This window comes from Hemicordylus capensis, chromosome 15, assembly GCF_027244095.1.
Source record: "Hemicordylus capensis ecotype Gifberg chromosome 15, rHemCap1.1.pri, whole genome shotgun sequence".
Taxonomy (NCBI): domain Eukaryota; kingdom Metazoa; phylum Chordata; class Lepidosauria; order Squamata; family Cordylidae; genus Hemicordylus; species Hemicordylus capensis.
The window spans coordinates 17,484,232-17,507,639 of NC_069671.1; the positions used below are offsets into that span (position 1 = coordinate 17,484,232).

Genomic DNA, 23,408 nt, shown 5'->3' on the forward strand with positions numbered 1-23,408 from the left:
GCATTGGAGATGGGGCCATTCTGCCTGGAAGCCCCACTCCGTCGTAATGGTCCTGTGCATGTGGTTGCACAGAGGTGCACCTGGGTGATTTTGGAGCCTGGGCCGAAAGGCCTTTGGAGCCCCCACCCCCTCCGCCCTGCTGCAAGTGAAGCATCATGGACAAACCACACCATGGACAGACTAAAGATGATTTGGGGGCCCCCAGGGGTTGTGGAGGCCCTGGACATTGGCCCTGCAGTCCAGGGGTAAGAGTGCCTCTGCGGTTGTGTGATGTGATGCCAGGGAGGAGCTGCCCGAGGTCTGGATCCTTCCCAGATCCTAGTCGCGGCGAGAGTCCTAGCTCAGAACAGAACAGGCAATCACAGACAATCACCCACCGTGTGCCCTGTTATTGCGTATCTCATTTGGGGTCCCCAAAACTCTCTTCTGACTGGTTGCAGTGTGCATTCAGCTAACAGGGTGGACAAAGCATTGATTTTTCAAGGTCAGCGGGATGAGACTTTCTATGGAGGGCATCTTCATATACATTGAAGAGCAGTCCCCAGATTCCATCTTGTGGCCAGGCTTAGCTTCCAGTATGTTGCAATCCTCTACCCCACACTGGTGTGTCTTAGGCCTGGGGTACACGTGCAGCAGAATGAAGTGGTAGAGTCCTGAAGCGGCAGAATGGACTATACCACTTCTCGGAATGGGGTGGTGGAAAACACATTTTTTTTTAATGCTCCACGGCATTAAAATGGAAATAATGCTGGTCTGGAATTGTGAGAATCGGGCTAATTCTCTCCTCATTCTGTTGCCTAGAATCCCAATGTAGTGGTTAGAGTGCTGGACTAGGACCGGGGAGACCCGAGTTCAAATCCCCATTCCGCCATGAGACTTGCTGGGTGACTCTGGGCCAGTCACTTCTCTCTCAGCCTAGCCTACTTCACAGGGTTGTTGTGAGGAGAAACCTAAGTATGTAGTACACCGCTCTGGGCTCCTTGGAGGAAGAGTGGGATATAAAATGTAATAAAATAAGTTATTTACCTGACCCATGACTAGGTTTTCCCCAAGTCTGTTGGTGTTAGAAATTGGGGGAGGTGGGTCGTCTTAAATTCAGAGTTTTCTTGCTTTCAGGTAAATACAGGTATAATCTGTATTTAACCTGTATTTTTAAGGGGGTCACCTTAAATTCAGAGTTATCTTCTATTTGGGTACATATGGCAATCTGGAATTAATCCCCAATGTTTTGAGTGGAGTTTTGTTCCAGGTAAGTATGCTTAAGATCCGGTTTGTTTGCTCCAACAGAACAAGTGGGTCACTGTCTGTTGTCAAAGGGAGAATAACAGAAGCAAAAATACTGACTCTCCAAAACGGCACAATGCTTCTGGAGCCTAAAAAGAACACCTTGCAGTTGCTTCACCAAAAGGTATTTGATTTCTGCTTTCCGAACAAAAACATATCACCATCTGCCATGACTTTGCCACATGCATTGTTCAAAAATGGCTTTTGTTTATTAAAACAAAATGCAGTGGAATTAATAGATCATGAGATGAGATATGAACTTCTCAAACGTTGTAATAAATAAGTTGCTTTGGTACAAATAATAGAAGCATCTATCCAAACGGTCGCTTCCAAACCTATCTTTTTAATATGGCTTCGATCCAATGGCAACAGCCGCGGTCTCCCCGACCCAGCAGAGACAGCCTAGACTGCAGAAAAATAAAACAAGCCACATCAGAAAGTCATATATTATTGAAATGAAGTTAAACGACAAAAACGAACAAAATAATAGCATAGCATTGTTCTACTGCTTCATGCAACACTTCTATGTTAATGCAAACTAAGAATTTAGGATTAGTTCATTGGTCCTCTAGAATAAACTTCATTGGTTGTTGTCAACCAGGGGTGGAGCCACCATTGAGCGGCAGGGTTCAAAGAACCCGGGCCACCAATGAAACGGGCCACGTGAAGCGTACTGTGAGTGTGGCCTGATCACCCCAGCAGTCTGCAGCTCATCGCAGCATTATTTCCCTTCCTCTCCCTACAGTGAGGGAAAGAAACGCTGGCTGGAAATGAACACCAGAGATCACGCGTACACTCATCATGGGATCATTGCTCGGGTTCATCCCCTGCTAACTGAGCAAAGAGGCCCCTTTTAAAAGTGGCGATTCTCTTTATTGAGCAGGGGGAGCACAATTGGCCCTATCCATTCCCAGCACAGCATCCCTCCAGTGGCTGTTGCTGGTGGTTATCTTACGTGTCTTGTTTAGATTCTAAGCCCTTTGGGGACAGGGAGCCATTTTATTTGCTTGTTTATATCTATGCAAACCACTTTGGGAACTTCTGTTGAAAAAGTGGTATATAAATATTTGTCGTAATTTAATTTAAATATTTGTATTCGTATCGGAGCCCGGACATGCCCCTTCTGCATGTGACGTCATGTGCAAATGGGGAGTGACCGGGGTCCGGAGAGCTCTGAGCGAGTTCTCTGGGGGTCATTTGGCTGCATTATTTCCCGTTCTCTCCTTTGCTGGAGGGAGAGGAAGGGAAATAATGCAGCCAGCCAGCAAACGCTGGATGAAAAGGAGTTCCAGAACGGAGAGCTCGCTAGGAGCTGTTTGAAGCCCTGGACACGCCCCATTTGCACGTGACATCAAAGACATGGGGCGTCACTTGTGTGTGCAAGGGGCATCCATGACAGGGCCACAGTGGCAGGCCAGAACAGGGGCCGCCGTTCCACAGGTTCCGCCGTTCCACCCCACAGAAATTTTTAGCGTGTGTGTGCATGCATGCACATCTGTATATCCAGGTGGCCCTCATTATCCATTGGGGGTTCCATTCCTGCCAGTTTCCATGGATAACGAAACAGCAAATAACGAGACCTTTAGTCTATGGAGACTGGGGGGTTAGGTTCCTTGAGTTTAAAAATAAAACACTTAAAAAGCTGGCGGGGGCAGAAATAAGAGAAGAGAAGCAGAGTACCTTGGAATGCCCCCAAATCATCATTTTTCATTTAAAATATTTTTTTTCTTTACCAAAACAGAGCCTCAAAATGGCTCTGCGCTTCAAAATGGAGGCCAGAAATGACGCCGGAAGTCATTTCTGGCCACTCAGGAACCACAGAGGAGCAAAAATCGCCAATATTTCATGCCGCGGATAAAGAAACCAAGTCTCGAAGACCCATCCACGGATACATGAAACCGCGATCCACGAAACCGTGGATGACAAGGGTCTCCTGTATAAAGGTGCTTGGGCTCTACTCACTCACTCCTTTGGACAGGGTGGCTGGGGGTGATGGGAGCTGTAGTCCCAGAATATCTGGGGACCCAGCTTTGAGAACCCCTGTGCCGAGGTATTTATTCCAATCAAGATCTAAAATGGACACGTTGCTCAGAGCAAGAATCACAGCACACATCTTCTCAAGGAGTCATTGGCCGGAATGAAATTTGCCACCACTGATCTCATGGTCTACTTTTTGTTTGATGATTACAGGTAAAATCCAGGCTCTGCTCTATTCCGTGTGAGTATAACCACCAAAGTATAAAATAAAATAAAATACAGTCCTCTCACAGTGATCCTATGGGCTGGTTCTCAAAATGACTATAATGTCTGTTTCTGGGGGGTATCTAGGGATTCCTGCAATACATGTACTCCCATTTAGTGATTGTGAGAACCCGGAGAATCTCGACAATCTAAGATTCTTTGCTGGGCCTGCAGAAGTCTTTGCTGGCACATGCTTTGGGGACACAAAATCTGGAGGATGGAAGAGCGAAGGAGGAGTTGGAACGGAACGGCGGCTCAACATTCTGGGGCCGGGGGGCGGTTGGCGGCCATTGGTACTGTGAAAAACCAACATGGAGCTGAGATCGAAAATCTTGACTTGAATCTCTTCGTAGAATTTGAATCTGACTCTTAACCCTGATAGCAAGATCATCTGGAAGACCTTTAAGTATGCTCAGTTAGAAGGTACTTCTGTGATGCGGTTCATTCTACAGTAACAAGAATGCTATCAGTGTGTTCAACGCCTCCACCAAATGCTCTGTGCCAGATTGCCCCACAACTGTTTGATGGAAAACCACTTTTCCATGAAAAAGATCGCTGTGTCCCAATTTACCATTCTCTGTTTCTCTAGGAATGGCCATTGTCAACTTTCCTTCTGAGGTAATGATTATCAAGGGACAATCTAACCACCTTATTTTGATTCGGGGGGAACAGCTTTCAGAAAGGCCAGATGTTTTAAAACGAATCAAAATCGAATTCATTGTTGTCTGCGTGCTTAAGTACTATAGTAATATCCAGGGGTGAAGAAATGTTGCCTCAGTTTATCAACCAGACAAAATATTGTACTCGTCAAGCTATGTGGGTTCATTGCTCATCAGGCCTTTTTTTCACTCGTCAGGCATCATTTTTCACTCATCACAGACTAGTGGATTTCTGTAGCCCTGGTAATATCCCCAACTCTGAAGGACGGTGAATTTTCTACACCCACGTTCAACCATCTTTTCCCTATTCCTTAGGCTATGGCAAAAATTATCAAACTCGAGACCCTAGAAATTACTGGACTACGATGCCTATCATACCCAGCCATCATGGTCAAAGGGAGGATGGGAATCGTAATCCAACTTTGGGGGACCCAGGTCTGAGAACTGCCCGGCTAATCCTATAGCCTTTAAATGGTAGAGGAGAGCCAGTCTTGTGGTAGCAAGCATGACATGTCCCTTTAGCTAAACAGGGTCCACCCTGGTTGCATATGAATGGGAGACTAGAAGTGTGAGCACTGCAAGATATTCCCCTTAGGGGATCGATCCGCTCTGGGAAGAGCAGAAGGTTCCAAGTTCCCTCCCTGGCTTCTCCAAGGTAGGGCTGAGAGAGATTCTTGCCTGCAACCTTGGAGAAGCCGCTGCCAGTCTGTGAAGACAACACTGAGCCAGATGGTCTGACTCAGTAGATGGCAGCTTCCTATGTTCCAAATGTTCAGTTTCTTTATCCTGCCACTTAAATTTTGGGTCAGATCTGTTTGGATGATACTGCGTATAGCCACTAACCTCTTCATAAGCTTTCATCCTTAATGTAATCTTTCTTTAATAGATGTTCTTTCACTCCCTGACTCTCAAAGTGCATTTCAGACACCATATTGCAGGGAATATACCCTCTCCTTCCTTCACATTCACCTCTGTAAAAACCATCAGCATCTTTGTCGCCAATCACCTTGAGGATCTGTCCCTCTTTAAAGAGTAGCTCATCCTCAGCGCCATTAGAGTTGGGTGACATCGTGAGAGGGTCATAGTCAAAAAGGGCTACAAATAACCTTGTCGGGTCAACTGTATCTCCCAAAACACAGGTTTTCTGAGGGCTTGAGTTAGGCACGGAAGGCGTCGTCGTCTGATCAACTCTCAAAGTCTTGGTTATAATTTTATCTTTTGCCAGTTCTGCAGGGGATATGGGCCGTTTTCGTGGCCTGGAGTCTTTGTGGCCAGAAACTGCCATTCTGTACTGTTGGTCCTCTTCCTCCTCTTCCTCGATGTCTGAGAGATCAGAATTATGGCTGTGATCTCCAAGAGCAGTCTTGCAACTTTCTGTTCTTGAAAGGTCCTCTTCCTTTGTTTCGCTTTTAGACACGCTCAGGTTAGAAAGTTCTCTGCATAACTGTTGAATCTGCTTTGCATGCCTCTTCTCAGAAAAGCTACCTGGTTCTTCCTGGAGACAAGTGTCCTGCATCCCCACATCCCTGCAGATGCTGTCCCTTGCTTCAAACCCCATAGGAGAAAAACCGGGCTCTGTATTCGAGCCGTTTGCACCACTGTTTTCGACATAACTTGGAAAAGACAAATCTTTTGCCGTCGTATCGGTACATTGGGTCATTGTATATACCTCAATCTTGCTTTTGTCCGGCTGGCTTTGAGTCGAAGGATGCTCTTCTGAACTTTCTGGTTTGGTCTCTGCAGCAAATATTTGTAATGCTGCTGGTGCGAACCTCACTGGTCCGTCACATCTTGATGCGGGAAAAGAATGCTCTGAAGTTTGCTTCCCAGCAGATGTTTGCAGAACGGCATTACCCTCGTCTTTATTGCTTGCACTTTGAGAACTTGTCAAGTTGAAACAGGGCATAGGATTTGGGGAATTGTTCACTGGCACAGAAACTACTGAGTCTTTACAGTTAGAGGTAAAGTGAATGGTGAAATTGTTATGGGTGTTGGCCGTGCACCCGTGGGAGACACTGGGTGAAGAAGTACAGGCTGTGGCAAGGATGCACCCACCTTCAGACTCGAAGAATTCTTGGAAAGTCCACTCAGGCGTGTGGCTGGAGTCAACAGACTTGGATAAACAGGGAGCTCTCAATAAGGTGGATGGAATTAACGTTGGCACAGAATCCTCAGACTCCCCAAAAGGGGAAACTGTTCTTACAGAAACCTTCTGAGATCCTTGGAAGGGATGAAGCTGAGACACGTCTAAGGATACGGTGCCAGCAGTTGGGGATGCAACTTCTGTTACTTTCTCTCCACTGATATAGACAGCATAACCAGTGACTTTTACCCCGTTGGATGTTCCTGCCGCATCAATTGTTACTGGTAACCAGCTGATAACCAGGAAGCCTGCTGAGGAACCGGGCTGAACTTGGACATCAAGGGGAGCATCGGGTGGCCTGACCGATGGAGTAACAAACGTAATCGCTGCTGATTTTGAATTCCCTTGAGGAAACACCAAGACCTCCTTAAAAGCAAGAGTTTCTACTCTTGCACTGTACTGAGTGCTGGGTCTGAGGTTTTGGAAAGTGTACAAATAGACCCCTGTCTTGGTCACATCATATTCCTTCTCATTAAGGTACACGGCGTGAGTATAATTACTGTTGCTGGGCAACCAGCAGATTTCTGCTGACGTGGCAGTGATTTTTTGCAGCTTGAGGCACGTCGGTGCCACCTGGGAATCATTGCCTACCACGAACGTACATTGCATGTGATCAGAGTTCCCTCTGTCCGTCACACTCTGAACGGATATCCTGTACGTCTGCAATGCTAAATCCAGGTTCTCAACCACGGCTTTCATAGGGCTGCTATGCTTCACGTTTTGACACAAGCCAGTGTTGACGTAGATGTTATAGCCATGCACATTCCCCCAGCCATGTGGTACATCTGGAGGCTCCCAGCTTATAACAACCGATCTAGCAAACTGCTGGAGAAGAGTCAGATTCTGGGGATATGGCACGACGGCTGGGCTGTCGAATGGACCGTCTTCTAATTGGTTAGATGGCAGACTGCACGCATTTTCATCGGGGCTGTTGCTTTTTTCTCCACTACTAGCACTCTGGCCGGGGAAACCCATTTCGTGGCACGAGTTGTACGAAAGGTCGCTTGGCTCTGAAGGCGCGAAACTTATTAGATCGTTCCCTGAAACTTCTTCTACCAAATTTGAGGGTACTATGCCCCTTCTGCCGTCCATCAGCTCTCCTTCATAGAAGCCTTCTTCATCCATTTCTCCAAAGACGTAAACATATTCTCCAGCAGTGAGTGGAAGTTCTGCTTCAGGATTTTTATTAGGGCCGTCGAACGGATCGTAACTGTACCGTGCCAAAAAGACAGAAAGTTTAGAAGCGCCTTGATTTCCTGGTGGTAGGTTTAGAAAGCCTTTATCGGCCTCCAGCTCTTCCATTTCACCTGCTGTGTCTTCTTCTGGATTAAGGCAAGATTTAGAGCTGTTTTGCATGGATTCAGAACCAGACGAGTTTGATTGAGATAAGTCTTTCCCTGTTTTGAGCATGTCAGCAGTGGATTCAGAATCTTGATCGTGGGCATCTGAATTGCAATGGAGAGTATGGCAGGTATCTTGTTCCAATGTTTCTGGAGAGTTCATTGCTGTGGGATTGCACTTTCCATGAGATAATTCTGACTCCAGGCATCCCGATCTCCTCTGTTGTCGCTCAAGTTCTTGAGAAAGAAGATTAAAGTGTTCGGTCTGACTGTGATACTGATCTTCTAGCTCTTTCACCTGAGCTTCAAGCAGCTGTACAGCTTCTTCGTGTTCTCTCTTTATTTCTGTCTGTACTTGCTTCAGGTGTTGTATTTCCTTCTCTTTATTTTGCAGCACTAACGAGGTTTTCTCCTGTTCCAACTGTTGCTGTCTTTCTGCTGTCTCTTTCATGTCTTTAATTACTTGTTCTAAATTCGCCACTCTGATTTCAAATGCCTTACGCAACTGAAGACTAGCATTCCAGTCATCCGCGGCCTGCGTCAGTTTCGCCTTCATCTTGGCGTTTTCGTTCTCTAACTTTTCTGCCCGCTCGTTTTTCTGATGGAGCTGAGAGTTTGCCGCCGCTATCCTGACATTTTCGCTCAAGACCTCACGAAGCTGCTGTTCCAGATCGTCGCATCTTTTCTGCTTCTCCAGCACTTCACGATTGAGTTGCTCAGCAAACTTTGTCTTCAGGACTTCCAGCTGGTGTTTACTGTCTGCACCTGTCTTTATAGCACTGCTGTTTTCACAGTTCTTAACCACACTTTCTAGGGGCAGTGCTTCCGATTGGACATCTTTTGCCAACGCGTCCAATGGTTCCGGTTTCTCTTTTGCCACAGACGAGTCGTCTAAGCACACGTCTACGGCTGGTGGCATTTCCTGCTTGTTCACCGAGGGAGAAGCATCGTTGGAGCCCATTCTGGAGGACTGCAGGGACTCCCTCAGATTCTTAAGGGTGATCTGCCGCTGTAGCCGCAGCACCTCTCTCTGAGACTCCCGCAGCAAGCGGTCGAAATCGCTGATGCTGAGCAGATAGGTGTCCTCCTTCCCTGCAGACAATCGGGCCTGAAGCTCCCAGCACTCTCTTTGCAAAGCCTCCAGCTGCTGGTCTTTGGCCAGCAGGACACTGGCCCGTTCACTCAGGTCTCTGGCCCGCTGCCGGGCAAAGGTGCTCTTGCACAAGTCAAGGTCGGGGCCATCGAGGCCTAAGGGCACGGGGCCGCCGCCAACCTTGAGGCTGGACTCCTGGAGTTTCTTGGCCCCTTCCTCCAGCCGCTTGGCGATGCCGGCCAGTTCCTCGTTCTTCCTCTTCAGCCGCTTGACTTTGTCGTGCATCTCCGGGAAGTTGTTTCTCCTCAGCAGGGCGTTCTCTTCCTTGAGGCGGGTGAACCGCTGCTCCAGGCCCACCAGGGCGCTCAGCAGGTCCCCGTTCTGCTTCACCAGCTGGTTGTAGCGGCTGCCCGAGAGCCAGTCCGCCGCCTGCTGCTGCTGCTGCTGCTGCTGGGGCAGGCTGGCTGGAGGCGACCCTCCTCCGGCGGGGCGCCAGCGGCTCACTTTCCCTTCAGGGGGCGAGTCCAGGGACTCCTCGGGTTTGGCCCCTTCCTCTTTCTCCAGGGCCGGCGGGGGTGGGCAGGCGCTGGCCGCGGGGCCTCCTTCTTCCAGCAGGGGTCGCTGCGGCTGCGGAGGTGGCTGCTGGCCAGCCTCGCCTCGGCTCAGGTTGCTGTCCAGCGAGCGGGATTTGGAGGCGGCCTCGGGCGCGCTGCTGCAGGCCGCCTCCAGGAGGCTCTCCAAGGAGCGGGGTCTGGAGGCCGCCTTGCCCGCTTTGGGCGGCGGCGGCGGCGGCGGGTGCTGCTGCTGGGAGGCCGCCTGCTGCCGCAGCCTGTGCGGGAAGCCGGCCGGCGCCGGCTCGCCCTCGAAGCGCTCCAGGATGTACTTGAGGAAGAGGCTGCGCTCCAGCTCCAGCTCGGCCTTGAGGTGGCGGATGCGCGCGGCCTGCTCGCCGTCCACCTCCCAGCGCAGCTTGCCCAGCACCTCCTGCAGCTTGGCGCGGCACTCGCCGCTCAGGCCCGCGCCGCCGCCGCCGCTTCCTCGGCCGCCTCCTCCTCCTCCTCCTCCTCCGTAGCCGCGGCCCACCAGCTCCTCGGCCAGCTGGCGCTGGAGGTCCCGCGCCTGGCGCATGGCGGCGTCGCGCTCGCGCTGCAGCAGCTCCTGCGCCTCGCGCAGCTCGGCCTCCTTCCAGCGCAGCAGCTGCCGGATCTCGGCCTCGCGCTGCCGCCGCCCGGCCTCGCGCAGCTGGTGGAGCTCGCGGGCGCGCTGCTGCTCCCACTTGGAGCGGAGCTGGTCGGCCAGCAGCTGCCGCTCGCGCTCCGCCGCCTCGCGCAGCTCGCGCGCCTCCAGCGCCCCCCGCCGCCGCGCCTCCTGCGAGCGCAGCCGCTCCGCTTCCAGCTCGGCGCGCAGCAGCTCCACCTCCCGCCGCTGCTCCTCGTGCTGCTGCGGGGAGGCTGTCGGTGGCGGCGGCGGCGGCAGCAAGGGGGGCCCCCGGCGCGGGGAGAGGCGCACCGGCGCGGGCGGAGGGGCCGGGGGAGGCGGCCCCCCGGCGCCTCCCGACCCGGCGCCCAACGAGGGACTGTCCTTCGTCATGGCGCGCTGCGGGCGATGTGGGCGAGATGGCGGGCTGGCCGGCCAACGGTTACCAACCAACCGCCCCCGGGGGCCCACCGGAATGTCCGGCCGCCGCTCCGTTCCAACGCCTCCCGCCCTTCCCGCCATTGTGTCCCCCGCAGCGCGCGCCGGCAGGGAGTTCCGCAGGCTCGGGAAAGGCGGCCGCCCTCCGCTGAAGCGCAGGAAATTCTGGGGACCTGGATTTGTAATATAATAGTAGTATTATCATTATAATATATTATACGAATATTTATATACCGCTTTTCAACCAAAGTTCCCAAAGCGGTTTACACACACACACACACACACACACACACACACACACATACAGATATACAGATGATGGATCCCAACCCCCCCCCCCCAAGGGCTCACAATCTAAAAAGAAAAATTAGATACAGCCACTGTGCTGGGGATGGAGAAGACCAGTTGCTCTCCTCCTGTCAAATAAAGAGAATCATCACCACTTTAAAAAGGTGTCTCTTTGCTCAGTTAGGGTAAAAACTGGAAATGTAAAACTCCCTAGATGTTGAGTGTTGGGACTCTGATTTGCTCACCCTAGCAGGACATGAATGCTCCCTTTCCCTTAAAAGAATGCCACCTGATTCAGACACTGTGCTGAACGAGTGTATAGATGTCTGTACACTCATAGATGTGTTTGTGAGGATGACTGTCCCTGTGTACAGCTCTGTAGCTGTGTGCACTCATAGGAGTGTTGAACAGAACGTATGGATGGGCCTTGTGTCTTTCTAAATATGACCAGATCTGAGTTTCTGAATCTATTTCCTGTGTAAGAGCAGAGCAATCCTTTCCGTTTCTGGGGGAGGGAGAGAGGGAGGGGCGAGATCTATATGTTACTTACATGTGCTTATGTTTTTTATGTATATTGATTAACTTAGATGGTTGTACAGAAATGGGAAAAAATGTTGTGTTTATACATATGTCTTTATTCTGCATGCAGGAGATCCCAAGATTCCAGCATCTCCAAGACAGGGTTGGGAGAGAGACTCCTGCCTGCAACCTTGGAGAAGCCGCTGCCCATCTGGGTAGACAATCCTGAGCTAAATAGACCATGGGTCTGACTCAGTATATGGCTGCTTCCTGTTTTCCTAAACCCTGGTGTAAAGCACCCAATTGTCTTCAGGGTTTCTTCTTCCCTTCACCTCTTTCTGTTTCTTCAAGACTCAAAGGAAAAAAGCCAGGAAGCATAAAAAGGTCCCTGGGGGAAGTGCTTTGGCCTCTTTTGAACGGAGAGTTTCTGTTTAAATAGAATTGTAACTGGATGTCAGCACTAATGAGAAGGTGCTTTGCAGGGCAGGTCCATTTGCCAGAGCTTTGATAAAATATATATGTATAATTTATGCAGCCATTCTGTTAATCACACGCTGTACTTAAGACAGCGATTAAAGCCCATCTCATTAATTTTATTTTATTTTTTTAAAAACACACACACACAACTCTGGGAATTGTGTTAGATTTCACCCATTAAATTAGAATTACAGCCCTCAATTAGATGTCCTAGGAATCCATTGTTGGTTGCAGATAATGAAATTATTATGGAAATGGGGACCTGCCCTTTCATGATCTGGCTACTGATGCCTTCCTCCACTTCTCTCACACATTACTTTTCTGCAGGCTCTAAATGTAATTATATCTTTCCTTCCCGTTCCCCCCTGCTTAAGCTTATTGATGAAGGCTGGGATCCAAAAAGCTACTTTCAGCACCCCCGAGGGTTTGTATCCACCTGGTGGGAATTTTGACATTGTTTCTTTGAACATCAGAGATCTCTGTTCCCTCTCTCCCCACACCACTCACCCACACACCATGCCTTGGCATAAACTGCACATGGGAACATCGGAAGCTGCCATCTACTGAGTCAGACCATTGGTCCATCCAGCTCAGTACTGTCTACCCAGACTGGCAGCGGCTTCTCCCAGGTTGCAGGCAGGAGTCTCTCTCAGCCCTGTCTTGGAGATGCCGCCAGGGAGGGAAATTTAGAGGCTCTTCCCAGAGTGGCTCCATCCCCTCAGGGGAATCTCTTGCAGTGCTCATAGGAACATAGGAAGCTGCTATATACTGAGTCAGATCCTTGGTCCGTCTAACTCAGTATTGTCTACCCAGACTGGCAGCGGCTTCTCCAAGGACGCAGGCATAAATCTCTCTCAGCCCTATATTGGAGATGCTGCCAGGGAGGGAACTTGGAACCTTCTGCATGCAAGCAGGCAGGTGCTTTTCCCAGAGTGGCCCCATCCCTTATGGGGAAGATCTTACAGTGCTGATGTGTAGTCTCCCATTCAAATGCAAACCAGGGCAGACCCTGCTTAGTGAAGGAGATAATTCATGCTTGCTACCACAAGAGAAAGGGGACTATCTGCTGGTTGGTTTTCAGACATGCATGGAATGCTCTGTGTGATGCTTTCTTTTGGGGTACCTCTGGTTCAGGTGAGACGTTTTTGAGACCGATTTTTGCCCCCCACCCCAAAAGTTACCACGTGCAAGTGAAAAGAAGGGAATCGGGGGGGGGGGGGTCTTGGGAAGAAGAAGAATGTTTTCCTAAAATGGTGATCAGGTTCTGGGAAAGTGGAGGAAAATTCATGGCAGAAGAAACTGCAAGCAACACCAGTGAGCTTTGTTTTGGCACAGGACTGCTTTGGGAACAGAAACGCATCTCTCGCCCTTGGAATTTGCTCTCTCTCCAAGTCTCCCAGCAAGTTGGCTTCAAGCGACAGCTTGAACGCATCCAACTTTCTAAGCCAAGGTTTGTGTGAAACCTAGTGGAAGCGTGCCATCCCTTTATGGCAGGGGAGCGTGGGTGGGGGGCAAGGCGGGGTTCTCGGTGACAGTGAGAATGTTGCTGTTACAAGCATGCCCTCATTTCCATCTGTGAAACATCAGAACACGTAGGACCTCCCTGCAGGATAGGTTCTAGTGTAGGGAGGTTCCATGTGTCACGATACGTCACAGACAGAAACAAAGGTATGCCTAGAAGTATCGCCTCTGAGGCTGGTAAGCCACGGGAGGGCCTTGGATGGTGAGTGAGTTCTCAGCTGAGGTTGAAAATGTTCCTCTGGATGGGACCTCTTCAGACAACAAATGTGGGTGCAGCGGGGAAGTGTTGACTAACAAGCAGAAGGTTGCCGGTTCAAATCCACTCTGGTACTGAAAGGCATTGACTCATGCTGGGGCAATGGCAAACCCTTCCTGTATTCTACCAAAAAGAAAACCACAGGGCTCTGTGGGCACCTGGAGTCGAAATCGACTTGACGGCACACTTTACTTTATGATTAGATGCTTCCTTCCATGGGGAACCCCTGCTAACGGAGGCACCTTTCAAAGTGGCAATTCTCATGTATTTCGTAGGGGGAGAGCAACTGGCCTTATCCAGCCACAGCACAGTTACTGGTGGTTATCTACCTTGTGTTTATTTTTAGCATGTGATGTCATTTTATCTTCTTGTTTTGTTTGGAAACTTTGGTTGAAAAGCGGAATATCAATATTGATAGTGGTAGGCATCACCACAGAGGAAGAAACAATCCCTGCAAATTGAAAACTACTGTGTCAGGGAGAAGGCTAGAATAGGCCTCTCCCTTTCCCCTAACATCTCGTTTTCCTTGTGGTGGCGGGGTTTTTGGTGTGAGGAGAATTCCGTCATGTGAGCCCTCACTCACAGTAGTCTGAAGCAATACACAGTCACCACCTATGGACGACCTTAGGAACATCGGAAGCCGCCATCTACTGAGTCAGACCCTTGGTCGATCTAGCTCAGTGTTGCCTACCCAAACTGGCAGCGGCTTCTCCCAGGTTGCAGGCAGGAGTCTCTCTCAGCCCTATCTTGGAGATGCTGCCCGGGAGGGGACTTGGACTCTCCTGCATGCAAGCAGGCAGGTGTCCTTCCACTGAGTTATGGCACCATCCCCTGAGGGGAAGATCTTACAGTGCTCACATATGTAGTCTCCCCTTCAAGTGCAAACCAGGGCAGACCCTGCTTAGCAAAGGAGACCGTTCATGCTTGCTACTGCGGGACCAGCTCCCCTCACAACATGTTATGCAGAAGGTCCCTCACTGGATCACTCACATTTATTTTATTTTTACTTCAAAGTATCTGTGAGGAAATCTCAGTTTGATTGGTGCGGTGGTGTCAGGGAAGGTTGCTTGTATTTTTCTCCATTTTGAACAAGGAACATCTTTGGTGGGAGTGATGGCGATAGCGATGATCGTCATTCCCGAGGAAGAAAACTACTCAAAGTAGTCCTGTGGAAATTAAAAGGACAAATTACGCCATGCCGAACTTTAATTGCAATGGGACTAGTCTGAGGAATTTTCCTCGGTGTGTCAGCCAATGTTGTTAACGTCTGACGTACTGAGGAAAGCTCCTCGGAGTTCCTCCGGGCCTAACTTGCCCTTTTAATTTCAGCGGGACTACTCTGAGGAACTTCCCTCATTGTATCAGTGTAAGCACTTTCCCGTTTAAATGGGGGAAACGGCACAAGAATGTATGCACCCCACCCTAGCACCACCATTCCTGTCAGATTTGTTGTGCCACGTAAATGGAAATCGCCTCAGAGAAGATCCAGTCTTGGAATCTCCATATTAATGCTGAGGTTCCCCCCCCCCCCCCCCCCCGAGAACGAGGCCTCAGACACACCTGAGGAGAGTTTTGTAGTGAGGAGAGGAGAATTTTGCTGAGGAGAGTTTTGTAGTGTACTGAGGAGAATTTTGCAGGAGGACAGAGCTGGAATTGTGAGAGGAGAAATAATCCAACTATTTATTGTTAAATTGCTGGGGAAACCCAGTGCATGGAAAATGAAGCAAGCACCACTTATGTGCAGACTATCCCCCGTTTCATCTGAGGCCCTTGAGGAGATTATTTAGGCCCAGCCACTCACATAGACTTCTGCAGCACCACTGAAAGGATTCTTCCCTCACTTGTCCTTTTAATTGCCTAATTTGTGCTTTTAATCCCCACAGGACTACTTGGAGTAATTTTCTTCATCATGCAAGCCAATAATTATTAATAATAGTCATGATGAATCGCTCCCATCAAATATGGTCTTTGTCCAAATGGGGAGGGAAATGTGATTTCCTCACAGCTACTTTGAAGCAGAAATAACATAAATTTTGCGTGACCCAGTGAGGGGAATTTTGCATAACGCGCTGTGAGGTTCTCTCACATGGCCTTCTGGTCCCGGCCTCCTTGGCTCTTAGAGAAGCAATGCACAACGGACTGGAGTGTCGGTCGGGATTTGCAAGAAATCACCTGCAGGTTTCCTGACCGGAATTGTACGTCTGCCCCCGCCTCAGCTTGGAAGATGGAGGGAATTTGCATCGGGGACTCTTCAAGGATGCTACCAAAAAAGGTGCCCCTGCACCCAACCTTGATGCATTATCAGGTAAGAAAAATGAAGAAACACAGCCATACTGAGTCAGACCCTTGGTCCACCTAGCTCAGTATTGTCTTCCCAGACTGGCAGCGGCTTCTCCAAGGTTGCAGGCGGGAGTCTCCCTCAGCCCTGTCTTGGATGCCAGGGAGGGAACTTGGGACCTTTGGCAGGTAAGCATGCAGGTGTTCGTTCTTCCCAGAACGGGCCCATCCCCTAAGGAGAATATCTGACACTGCTCACACATATAGTCTCCCATTCAAATGCAAACCAGGGTGGAGCCTGCTTTGCGAAGGGGACAAGTCATGCTTGCTACCACAAGACCAGCTCTACTCCCATAGCTAGACATGTTGTGGTAAGCAGGCCTTTGGGAGTTGGGGGATCCTTGCAGAACATCCAGTGCAAGTGGACTGATCATGTTTACAGAGCTGCAAATGTCCAAAAAAGAAAAGCCACCGCCCAGGAAGTAAGAAAACAAAACAGGGAGGAAGGTGCTAGTCCAGTCCATTGATGGTTGTGCTAGTTTTCTGCTTGCAGGCATTTTGTTTGTTTTAAATGCAGAGTTGCATGCAAAAACGGCCTCCTCTCCTCCACCTGCAATCTGTATTCTGAGCTCTGCTGCCCTAGGAAGGCCTGGCCTTACTCAGCAAAGTGGGCCCTGCAGCCGTTTCTGTTTTATGACGAAATATAACATGACCAATCTGCAGGGATACAACAAGCCTGTAGTTTGGGAGCGAAGCAGAGAAGGCCCCTTCAAACCCCAATTCCAGGTGACTCCCTGACTGCATTTGTTTACTGTTAGAAACTTCAGCCTCCACCTTTTGGTCACGCTCACAGGTGACCCACTCAGCAAAGCATGATTAAAGGCACACAGAGTAGCGTTATCACGCATTCAGAAAACAAGAGGCTGCAAGTTTTAAAAAAATAGTCGGTGGGCCGGGGAAGACGGATCCAGTCATTAGATGTGCCAAAAGTGCTCTGAAATAACAACATCTTTACTTGGCGCCGAAACCAAGCTGGAATTGCCAACCGGGCTAGGTTGCCAACTATTCCCCCCCAGCAGAGCTCTTGTGTCTTAGAAGATCACAACCAGCAGTATTCCAGCAGGTGAAAATTTCCCTCTCACTGCATCTCCATGTTTATTTTTCTGTAATTTATCAGAAAGCGGGAGAGTGTTTTTTAATTCCTGTCGTGCCAGGGGGGCGGGGGGGAGGGCAAAGCACTGGAGCCTTGCTCTGAGTGCACAGATGACAGACTAAAAGATGTGCTGATCATAGCCAGAAATGTTGAAAGCTATTTAATTGCATTCAGTATTGTAATGTTTTGTTTAGTTTTACACACACACACACACACACACACACACACACACACACACACATATATATATATATATATATATATATATATATATATATATATATATAATGTCTGGATCTCATTGTATTTCAGTGCCTTTGGAAGATGGGAGAGCACGTTGCTTCATAGTGAACTGCCTGCTTGCTTTTCTTTATATCTGTAGATGTAAAAGGTCTAGATGTTTTGCTCTTTTGTTAGAGTGAATGTTGTACATTCAGGGGATCTAGAATACCTCTAAGAGGGCCAGATGTTCACAGCCCTGGAAGGGGTGCCTTAAATCTTTCTATACCTTTGTTCCAAATCTGCAACATGTTGGGTGGTAAAGTAAAGTGTGCCATCGAGTCGGTGTTGACTCCGGGTGCCCACAGAGCCCTGTGGTTGTTTTTGGTAGAATACAGGAGGGGTTGACCATTGCCATCTCCCGTGCAGTATGAGATGATGCCTTTCAGCGTCTTCCTATATTGCGGCTGCCCGATAGAGGTGTTTCCCATAGTCGCGAACCAGCAATCTCTGGCTTGCTAGTCAAGTTATAGAGAGGAGAGCTGGTTTAGTGGTGGAGACAGAGTTAAAGCTTCTCTCTTCATATCACAATCCTGATTTTCTTGCTGCAGCTGCTATTGAGAAAACAAAAACAAGACATAGAGGACCAAAACACCTTAAAAGTAATGTGACGTTTGGCCCTGTGAATCCCTGTGTGAAGCGACTCCAGAACTCTTGCATGTTAACATTCCTCAAGTACTAGGAAACAGAAAAGGTAAAATATGTCGATTCCTCTATCTGCTTACCTCCCCACACCCCACTGAATTGCTGTTGAGTTTTGAAAAGATCAAATGCGGAATGGTTGTGGTTATGAATACTGTGTCAAAGTGACTTCGGGGCATTTTAGATTTTTCTGTTCCATAAAACAGAATGAGCACAAAATGACTTTTTTTCATAGAGAGAGAGAGAATATATACATATATATTAAAGTGGCAGAGAGATTTCCAGTTGGTGGTTCAGCCTGATTTGTAATAAACCATTTCTTGGAGAGAAAGCCATCGACTTGACAGATGGTCCAGTCGGGCCTAGAAGAGAGGGGGAAAGATTGTGTTTGCTCAGAAGTGTTGGCCTGCAGAGAGCGTGGTTGTTTCCAACCATTTGTTCAATAGGTTGGGAGATGCTCCTCAACAGACCAGGACTCGAGAAGCATCTGATCCTTTCTGACTCAACTGATCTCAACTGATTCCTTTGTGGAAAGGTCAGGAATTCTTAAATGGACGCTCCTTCGCTTCAGCTGTGCACTATCTGCACCTTATTCATGTAAACGTTCTGCCGTCGTGGGCGTTCAAGGTTGTCTTAACAGAATCTCGTGAAAAGCATTGGCTGAAAGCCAGACTGGATTGCTCCCAAGTAATCCTATTGAAATCAAGCCATCCTTTCTAGAGTCACTCCTGAGTAGCGCTACTGCTGTGGTCTTCACTATTTTCCAAGCAGGGTCCACTGTGGCAAAATAATTTCCAATGTGAGAACTATATATCCCACTGTGCTGATGACCTCTGCACAGTTCTCCATGCTGGAGGGCCTTTCAAGAAAGATGGAGGCTTCTCATAAGAGCTCTGTGGGGAAAGCACTGGGGAGGGCTATGCTCCCCAGCACTCTGTGCATACCTTCCAAGGTGGTGCAAGGGCTCAGACCCCTGGGCAAAAAATTGGCACTGCACGTTAGAACATAAGAACAGCCCTGCTGGATCAGGCCCAAGGCCCATCTAGCCCAGCACGTTGGGAACGGTCGTCTCTTCATGGTGCCAAGGGGACTCTGCAGCAGAATATTCAGCTTCAGCTTCACACAATTAGTCAGTGCGGGCTGCACTTAGGTTCATGGGGACCCCAACTGACCTGCCTGTCTCCCTCCCCCCCCCCGCAGGTTATGTCATGGCTGCTTTGAACCCCACCCCTTTAAAAACACTCCCAGATGCAAATGATGCAAGCCATTTCATGGTACTCGAGAAAGACATGCTGTTCCGGTAGCTCCAGGTCTTAATACTCGCATCAGTTTTGGAGGATGAATACAGCTGAAGGAAGCCCGGGCGGGTGAGTCAGTCATGTGACTTGCCTCTGGGGGGGGCCCAAGGCAGTGGGCCCCCAGACAACTGTCTCCCCTTGCCCTGTTATAGTTACGCCTCTGGGAAACAGTGATGTTTCCACCGGTGTTTTCCCACAGCAGTAAGGTACGGATGTTGCACCCAAGTGAACACCCCTCTTTAAACACCCAAATAGATTTATTTATTTATTTATTTACTAACTATATTTTGGTCCTGCTCCTCCCGTAGAAAAATCAACACAATACAATGAATGAAACACAATGTAGGATGAAAACAAATTAAAATTAAACTCTCATCAGGCTGCAGTAAAATACATTTAAAAGCCTGTCTAAACAAATGAATTTTAAGATCATTTAAAAAAAAACCCTAAAGGAAGGAGAATGGTGAATCTCTTCTGGGAGGGCATTCCGGAGCTGAGGGGCCACAGCCGAAAAGGCTCTGTCTCTTGTCCCCGCCAACTAAATCTCATAGATGTGTATGAGAACCCTGGACTAACCCCTGCTAACTGAGCAAAGAGGCACCTTTTAAAAGTGGTGGTTCTTTTTATTTAGCAGGGGGAGAGCAACTGGCCCTATCTATCCCCAGCACAGCATCCCTCCAGTGGTGGCTGCTGTTCTTATGTTTCTTTTTTAGATTGTGAGCCCTTTGGGGACAGGGAGACTTACTTACTTATGTGTAAACCGCTTTGGGAACCTTCCACCCCCCCAAAATGTGGTATATAAATATTCATCGTATTTGTATCATCAGGTTTCCCAGCTCCAAGTACACTGGTGTTTCAAGACCTGTATGCTTGCATCTGTCGTCCACAAATTACATGCTATGTTTAGGTTTCCTGCAGGGGTGTAGCTGTCATGGAGCAAATGGGGCCCCAGGCCCCTGAGCTCCTGAGGGCCCCCATATTTTCTTCATTATCTCCCTCACTCTGAGGGGCTGACGGAGAGAGGGGTAAGCACAGGCCCCCTCTCCCCTAGCGACGCCCCTGGTTTCCTGCAGTAATTGTAGCATACATAGCTGGACTGAGAGGGGAAACGTATTATCACTCAATGCAGCAAGGAATCAGGGTTGATGAAGCCACATGCCAGGCCACGGTCACACCCTCGGGTGTGTATTTCTGGAAGCGAAGTTTCGTGCTTGGCTGTGCCAGCTGTTGTGTAAACATTCCTGTGGAGTGCAGTGTTTCCCAAAGGAAAACATTAAAGAGGATGAGGTTGACCAAAGAACTATAAGGTTCCTGGAGTGTGCAGGCTTCCACGCGGGTGCCAGGCTCCAATAAACACAGGAGCGATGGAAACACCCATGACACACACATTGTGGATCTTGTCATTCTGACTTTCCAGGACTCAGTCCCAGCGCTGGGGACAGGTTCTAAAGTTAAACCCAGAATATCAGAATATAAAAAGAACTCAAAGATCCACCATGCTGTTTCCCACACTGAATCACTGTATGTATTAAATCTTCATCATACTTTTCCCTGTATTGCCAGCTACCTCTCCACTCCTCCATCGTCAATGTTTACTGTTCAGTCCCTAACTCTCAGCTCCTCATCTTGGAACATAGGAAGCTGCCATCTACTGAGTCAGGCCCTTGGTCCATCTAGCTCAGTATTGCCTACCCAGACTGGCAGCGGCTTCTCCAAGGTGTTGCAGGCAGGAATCTCTCTCAGCCCGATCTTGGAGCTGCTGCCAGGGAGGGAACTGGGAACCTAGATGCTCTTCCCAGAGCGGCTCCATCCCCTGAGGGGAAGATCTTACAGAGCTCACATTTCTAGTCTCTCATTCATATGCAACCAGGGCAGACCCTGCTTAGCAATTTAAGTGTGTGTGTGTTTATAAAAATACAAGACGTTCTGGTAAGAACTAATCTGCCTACTCTCCTTTCACTATAATCATAATTGATAATTACCATCTTCACACTTGCGCCTCAAACGTTCATGCATCCGCCATCTTGAATTGGGGTGGATGACATCATCACAAACGACTCCACTGGGGCATTCCCCCTATGTTCCCACAACTGTACCAAATTTGGTTCCAATCGGCGAGGCAGTTCACAGGCCATACTGCTTTATAACAACAGTTCTCAAAATGGCTTACAGAGAAGAATAAATGAGATGGTCCCCTGTCCCCAAAGGGCTCACAGTCTAAAAATACACACAAGATGGACACCAGCAACAGCCGCTGGAGGGATGCTGTGCTGGGGTTGAATGGGGTCAGTTGCTTTCCCCTTGCTAAACTGCAGAAGATCAGCACATGAAGAGGTGCCTCTTTGTTCAGATAGCAGGGGTAGCCATGATAGTTACATAGAACCTCCATGTCCAGAGGCAATATACCTCAGGCACTTGGGGCAACCCATAGAGAATCAGTCAGTCAGCTTTTATTTCGATCAACGACCAGAACAGAAAGAGAGAGAAAAAATCATAAAATGGCGATATGCAACTTGCATGCAATATAACAAAACCTGGCCACAGAATTAGTACTCATAATGTCAAACTTAGACAATAGTAAATCAAGATAAAAGTCATCCAAACGGCCAGGAAAAGACTTCAGCCAGGGTGAAATAAAATTTAGACGAACATCCCTGTAGAGGTCACAACAGAGAATAAAATGCGCAGTAGACTCAATAGCACCTGAGCCACAAGGGCAAAAGCGCGAAGAGCAGGGAGTCCCCGTGAACCTTCCCTTAGGAACAGCTGTTGGAAGAGCATTAAGACGTGCCAAAGTCAAGGCATGCCTGAATTTAGGAAATGTTATATTACTTTTATTATTTATTATTTATTACATTATTATTATTATTTGCCCCAGCAGTCCCCTCCAAATGCCTCTTGTGTCTTCTAAAAAATAATAATAATGTCAGCCTAGATGGACACTTATCCGATCCAACCGAGCAGCCATGGCCTTGTTCTTATGGCACGCCAGCCTACAGCATATTTTCTCATCTCTGGCTCCAGCAGAATCCCCCAGGGAGTCAAGTCATTTCATTTCAGGAAAGCTGTTGATAATCAGCTGAATTGGGTTTTAATGGGGTTCGTGCAGTTAGAAGAGAAGTCAAATCAGAGCCTAATTGTCATGCACGGAGAGCCGAAGCGAGGACTGCGACGGGGCGATGTGTGTCGAGTGGGGTCAACAGCCCATGCGTTGCAGCCTCATCTCTCTATAATAGATGAGGCTCAGGAAGAGCCCAGGGGACTGCCAGGCAAATGGGGAAGAATCCTGCAAAATGCCCTTCAGAAAAAGAGAGCCCCCACTGTCCCAGGAGGGGCTCTTTGGGAGAGTACACTCAGTAACTAATGGCATACTTTGGCACTGGAGGTGATAGATCTCTGTTGCACTCCGCACTGAGAACTGCCTTCCCTCTGCTGCACTTAGCTGTTTTCTTGCTATTCAAGGATCACTTGCAAGGAGGGGAGTGGGGGAGAGGCACTTTCTGGCTCTGGAATAAAAACCAAAATAGCAGCGTGACCAGGAAGAGCAGAGAGATTGCAGTGTGCTTGCGTACAAGGTCGGAATGGAACTGAAATGTTGGACACATCCACCTGAGCAAAATTTCAGCATTCCATTTTTTTAAAAAAACCTATTTTATTATTTTTTTAGTGTTGCCTGCTATGAAACTTTACTTTTGAAACTGTAGGATACTTTGAAGGAAAATTTAAGTTTTGCAGATATATTTTAATGCAATAATGTTATGTATCAAATTGCTTAATTTGTAGGTTTGCAGAATTTGTACATTTGCCCTGCCCTTTAAACCTAAAGTCAAGAGTACCCTAACAGGGATTTTTAAAATATGTGTATTAGGCGTGTGCATGTTCAGAAAATTCAGATTCGGATTCGACCTGCTATGACTTCGACAGTTTTGGATTCAGATTCTATGGGCTCTGGTGATGTTCGATATCAGATTGGAATTCAAATCTGAATTCTGACTTAAAGTCAGATTTTACCCCATAGCAGTCAATGGGGGAATCAAAAACAAATTACCAAAAATCACTGCTTGGTCCTAGAGCCTTGAAACCTGCCACACAAGTGGGGAGGGTGCTCAGGGCCCAGTGTAGTGAATTTTAAGAGAATTGATCAATAAGATGATCTTTGGTGGATTTTTGAGGTTTTTCTAAAAATGGCTAAAAAATAGTGATATCTGGCTTATTTCAAGCCAGAACTTTACAAAAACTTCTGAAACTGAAGACCCTTCTTGGACTATCATTGGCGATTTTGTTTTGATTTCTACATTCACCT

The 23,408-nt window shown here is 48.4% G+C and overlaps 1 protein-coding gene and 1 long non-coding RNA gene across 3 annotated transcripts in view; one reads left to right on the forward strand and one right to left on the reverse strand.

Annotated features, from left to right (window-relative positions):
* Window positions 1-1,469: 1,469 nt before the first annotated feature.
* Window positions 1,470-10,415, reverse strand: LOC128337986 (peripheral-type benzodiazepine receptor-associated protein 1-like). Of its 2 annotated transcripts, none has more exons than XM_053279830.1 (2): window positions 5,191-10,415; window positions 1,470-1,691 (listed from the first exon to the last, which is right to left on the reverse strand). In XM_053279830.1, exons 1-2 carry the CDS (start codon window positions 10,348-10,350, stop codon window positions 1,620-1,622), a joined length of 5,232 nt encoding a protein of 1,743 aa, XP_053135805.1. In that variant the 5' UTR covers window positions 10,351-10,415; the 3' UTR covers window positions 1,470-1,619. The 2 variants fall into 2 exon arrangements, with proteins under 2 accessions (XP_053135805.1, XP_053135804.1); XM_053279829.1 differs by having other exon boundaries at window positions 5,028-10,415.
* Window positions 10,416-17,278: 6,863 nt separating this feature from the next.
* LOC128337991 (uncharacterized) overlaps window positions 17,279-23,408 on the forward strand; it is a 38,657-nt gene continuing 32,527 nt past the window's right edge. The window contains exon 1 of the long non-coding RNA XR_008312489.1: window positions 17,279-17,859. This is a non-coding gene — a long non-coding RNA (uncharacterized LOC128337991). The remainder of the gene's footprint in view (window positions 17,860-23,408) is intronic.